At 40.1% G+C, this 5501-nt stretch overlaps 1 protein-coding gene across 1 annotated transcript; it reads right to left on the bottom strand.

Moving 5' to 3' along the window:
• Positions 1–4344: 4344 nt before the first annotated feature.
• On the bottom strand, positions 4345–4973 carry LOC147418691 (uncharacterized). The gene is made up of 2 exons (XM_086505743.1): positions 4599–4973; positions 4345–4425 (listed from the first exon to the last, which is right to left on the bottom strand). The coding sequence occupies exons 1-2, from the start codon at positions 4971–4973 to the stop codon at positions 4345–4347; spliced, it is 456 nt and encodes a 151-aa protein (XP_086361869.1).
• Positions 4974–5501: the final 528 nt, after the last annotated feature.

Genomic DNA, 5501 nt, shown 5'->3' with positions numbered 1-5501 from the left:
TTAGTGCAACATTTGCAAATGACTTCAACGAAAATATGTTCGTCCTCCCTTCTAGTATCCTTTCACATATGAAGCAAAAGAGAGAGAGAGAGAGAGAGAGAGAGAGAGAGAGAGAGAGAAAAGGGAGAGAGAATTATATTGATCACTAAATCCTCATAAATTCGTTTAAAGTCGCATTTTTCTTCAGTCCTAAAAAGAGACCTATCAACACAAGGACTGATCAATCACCATTTTTTTTGTTAATTTCCTAGTCCCCTTACTCGCCTTCTGATTTCTCGATTGGCTCAACAGGGCCCTTGTTTTTTTAAAGAATGTTTGGGTCACATTGGGTGGGAACTCTCTCTCTTAAAAAATACAAATTAACGTCAAATGATTTCTGTTATGCTTGTGTACAAGTCGGTTTCAGTGAGCTGAGGAAGAGAGTGGTTGATGACCCGGACAAATGACAAGGTGTGGGTTTCGAGTGCATCAACAAGCATGTTTAATCGCGAGGGTGTGTGTGATCTTGAGGCTGTTAGGTGCCAGGCTATCGATGTCAGCTTTGTACATGTGTGAAGGGGCGTAAAAGAGCCGGTACAGGTCTCACAAAGAATGCTAAGCTTCTCTTTGTTTGCATGTTCGGCTGCAGAAAACTTAGCAAATCGGTGTGTGTGTGTGTGTGTGTGTTTAGTTAAATGTTTGCTGCTTGTCGACGGCGCACATGGCAAGTGCAAGAGCTGAGAGTGGATATTCTGACGACGGTGAGTTTGGAGGGCTCTTTTTTTTTTTTGGAGACTCTGAGAGGGAAGAGTTATGAGAGGATGGTTTGAATGGATCTTCTGTCTATCAGTCCAAAGTCAGGCAAGGCGATGCCATAACCTGTTGCATAGATGATGGCGCATCTGAGGGCATACAAAAGTGTGTGTCACACTGTCTGAGCTAGGCAATGCAAGTGGGACGAGGTCTTGTAGCTCCAAGCATCTAGAAACCGTTTGCTCAGGAGGACAGCTGGAGCTGCTTGGATTTGGCGAACAAGCGGCCAAGAAGGGAGGCCATTGAGGCAAGTGGAGGGCAAAACGGGACTGTGTGTGTGGGTGTGGGTGTGGCTAGAGATCTCCGAGTCAAGGCGAGAATTTAGGCCACCAGTATGTGTGTGTGAGTAGCGCCAAAGGCTGCCAGCACTGAAGTTGGGCATGGAGGGCCCAAAAATGGGTGTGTGTGCCGCTACAAGCCAAGCTTGGGTGCTCACTGCTCATTCCTTGTCTTGGCGACAAAACGAGGCCAACAAGGTTCGATTTTTTAATTTATTTTTTTTCTTCTCCTTTTGCTTTATAAGAAAAAAGATTTTGGGGCTCGTTTCCACGGTAAACACCTATAGTAGTGTAAAAGAGTTCGAAAATCAAAACTTAGGGAATCACACATTGACACCCTATACACAACCATGCAACCAATTTAGGCTTCTATTGCAATATACCACATCTAGTGATATTTGCAATCCTTAATTCCATTTCAAGCCAATTTTAACGCGTACAGATCATGCCACGGGCCGACATATTGAAAACTTGAGCCATTTATCAAAAAAAATAAAATCTCTCCTTCCTTTGTGCACCTCATGTGTTCACTTCCTATTCGCATTGCTTGTAATTGGAGTTCCAATCCAAGCTCAATTTATCAATCATTGCAACATTAATTGCTCATATCCAATAGCCTTAATCGCTCAACCCGATTTATATTCGTCATTCATACGTGACTGTGGAAAACTAAAAGTACACCATATCTAATCAATTTAGCATATGTGGTAATGGTATTGCACCTCAATCATCCCCAATTGCACACAAATTGAGTCATTCATATCAAAATCCCAAATTGATCAATTATGTACACACCAATCTTTAGGTCTAATAATCATCATAATTGGTACTTGCTACCAATTATTCATCCCCAATTTAGGCATAATTGGCCATTAATTAGGCACACACACCTAAATTTAGGCCGTCGATTTGTGCAAAAATTTCATTAAACACTCATTGCATTTCATCAATTGCACACTTGATCACACATACATGAGTATATACATGCTAAATTAACTCAATTTTAATCAAAAATTGATCGAATTTTAACTCAATTCAGCATTGCACACACACAAAAATTAGGTGCACAAATCCAATTTTTTTGCTCAATTAGCAACGAAATTAGGCCAATTCTTAATGTTTGCACACACATTTCTTGCAAAATCATCAATCTACAAGCATTTAGGTGTTCAATTTGACCATAAATCTTCTCATCAAAGTTATTTAAAATGGGCACACACATTCAAATCTTGCCCTAATTTTGGCAATTAGGCCTACTCCATGACCGGAATAGCCTCACATACACATCAATTTAGTGATTTGCATACACAATTTATGCAAAACTATCATTCCTCAAGCATCTAGGCATCCAATTTCATTCCAATTTCATCAAATTAAGCATAAATTCCATCAATTAGGCACACACACCTAATTTTAACAATGATTTAGCAACTCAATGGGATCAACTTAATCAATAAAAAATTGAACAGAGTAGGTCAATCCACTTACAATTGATTACTTGCTCGCTTAATCCTTGCTCCTCGCGTAGACACTCCATTGTACACACATGTGTGCAACTCCGATTCGGTCCAAAATTGATCAAAAAATTGACCAAAATCAACACTCAATCACATGATTAGGCATAGCTTAGAGCAATTAAGAGTGATGACCCTCCTCAATTAAGGGGATTTAGCATACATTCCAAATTAAAATTAGTGGTTAGGTTAGCACAATTAGCATGGATGGGATGCAAAATTAGTGAAGGTTAGTGAAAAATTAGCAAAATCAAAAGAGAATTTAGGGGTTTTTGGGGTGAAATGATTCTATACACATCTAGTTAAACCTAATTACACTACACACAAATCAAATCCTACCTAATTACAAGAAATCGGTAATAAAATTGCTCTTATCTTTTGCAACCTCAACTCCACTAGCATAGGCAACCCGTTCCCCGACAGCGGCGCCAATGTTGGAGGCTCGCCATAGCATAGGCAATCTCCCACAAAATCTATCAATCCGGAGAGAGAGAGCATGACCCGGATAGGGCTTGGTGTCATCACACAAAGAATGTGCGAGAGCGTCATCGGATGCAAAGATTGAGAGGATTCAAGAGCGTGCATCCTCCAATGCAAATAGAAATAATCCCAAATCAACTAATGCTAATCGCACATCAAGCATCAATACAAGCAATCATCCACCCACATCAAGCAACGAAGTGAAACACACTAATCTTGGAGTCTCTCAAGCACAACTCTAATTACATGCATTGACGATTAAACACACAAGATCGCATTCAAGTCGGCCACCCCAACCATGTCAATCATGGTGTCCAAATCAAGTCACACATAATCAAATTAAGCTCAAAGCTTCTTAAACCTACACACACACAAGCACACCACTAGAGGACAACTCTAATCCCTCAATCAAGAGTACGCCCACTCCACTTAATCGAGAGATAGATAAGGACTCCACTAATCGGAGTAGCTTAGCATAAGTAAGAGTTAGATTAGAAAAGATCAACACTTCAAAAAAATGAAGGAAAGTAGAGAAACATGATTGACAACATAATGAAGACTAGATTAATTAAGAGAGGATTACACTAATTACATGTGATTAGCACTAGCCTTTTAAGCATGGGCATTAAGCTCAAAGTCTAGGCCATCAAGACCTACTCTAGGGAGAGAGTTCTCAAAAGGACCACTCTAGAATGACCTCTCATGAAGCATAGGGCTCTTTTATAGCTTTGGGCCTCAAACCCTTCAACTATGGGATAAAGTGAGCTCTCTAGCCTAGACTCATACAACTTTGGAACTCCTAAATGAGCCCAAGCCCTATACAATGAAAAGTAAATATTGTGCACTATGGCACATCCACAGCTTGGTGCCTAATTGGTGTAGCCGTTAGCTGCTGCTAACAATTAATATCCTCCACTAATAATACCCGATGCACAAGGGATTCACATAATGGAAAATCATCCCGCATATCAAATTTTTTTAAAAAATTACCTTCATTAAAAATTCCGACCCAAAAACATCCGAGTTGAGAAAATCTGATGTGAGAAAATATGATCCGGGACAATCTGACCTGGCTGACACATCCGATTTGAGATAATCCGATTGTAGATGCTCTTTATAACCAACTTTTGAGCCTTGAACTCTGACCCTTGTGACCCGCTATTACACCAATCTGTATTGCACAATGGGACTCAACATTCTCTATAAACATATCCTTTGGAAAAGTTTGCCAAGCCCCAAACCATCTTTCCATACTGCACCCTACATCTGGTCAGGTTGAATTAGCCTGCTAAAGGCCAATCCAAATGAGGCACTTTTCCTTGAAATTTTTTCAACCTTAACCCATTAACAGGTTTCTCATCCTGGTACCAAAAACAACAGCAACTATGAATGTTCCCTGGCCCATGTCTTGGACAATTTTATAAGGACCAATATATCTCAAAGTGAGCTTGCCTGGATGTGGCCCTAATATGGAGTTATACAACATAACCCAATATCCAACCTGAAAAGCTTTAAACTTAACATTCATGCTTACCCAAGCTTTCCTCCTTCTTTGAATCACTTCAGACATATATGAGCTAATCAATCTGTCTTCTTCTAACTGCATCAAATACTTGCTCCTGTACTTGACTGACAACTTGGGACTCATTTTCTCAGCACTGACTCGAAGACTTGGAACCACAAATTCCATAGGGACCACATCTTCCAAACCATAAACCAATTTAAATGGAGTCATACCTGTGGTCACCTTGAAAGCTGTCGTAAAAGACCATAATGCTGAATCAAGCTTTTGATCCCAATCTTTCTTGTTGTCCTGAACAATTTTCTTAAATATCCTTACCAAGGTCTTGTTTGTACTTTCAGCCCGTCCATTAGCTTGAGGATGATAAGTTGTGGACTTCTTGTGCATATTCGTATGAGTTTTGGTTAACTTAGCAATCACCTCATTGAGAAAATGACTACCTCTATCACTGACCAGCTCCACAGGACATCCAAATCTAGTCATAATGTTGTGATAGAGAAACCGAGCAACACTCTGGCTTTATTGTCTTTCAGAGCTACTGCTTCAACCCACTTGGTGCAATAATCTGTAGCTACCAGGATGTACTTGCACATTCTACTAGTGGTGGGCTGTATAGGTCCCACAGTCCATTCCCCACTTCTGAAAAGGTTCCAAAGGTAAAATAGGATGATCTGTCATTTTATCTCTAGAATCTGGCTGACCTAACTTTTGGAAAATTACACAGCTTTTAGCATACTATGAGCATCCTTTAACACAGTGGGCCACCACAATCCAGCTTGTAACACTTTTTTGCCTGTAATGTCGCCTGAAAAATATCCTCCTGCTGCTCCTGAATGAGCTTCCTATAGAACAGCTCTTCGTTCAAAATTTGGAATTCACCTTTGGATTACGTGATCAATCCCTTTCTCGTACAAT

Source organism: Adiantum capillus-veneris, chromosome 29, assembly GCF_014529385.1.
Source record: "Adiantum capillus-veneris isolate H3 chromosome 29, ASM1452938v2, whole genome shotgun sequence".
In the NCBI taxonomy this organism is placed as follows: Eukaryota; Viridiplantae; Streptophyta; class Polypodiopsida; order Polypodiales; family Pteridaceae; genus Adiantum; species Adiantum capillus-veneris.
The sequence above is the reverse complement of the archived record's forward strand: the minus strand, read 5'-3'. Positions and strand labels throughout refer to the sequence as shown.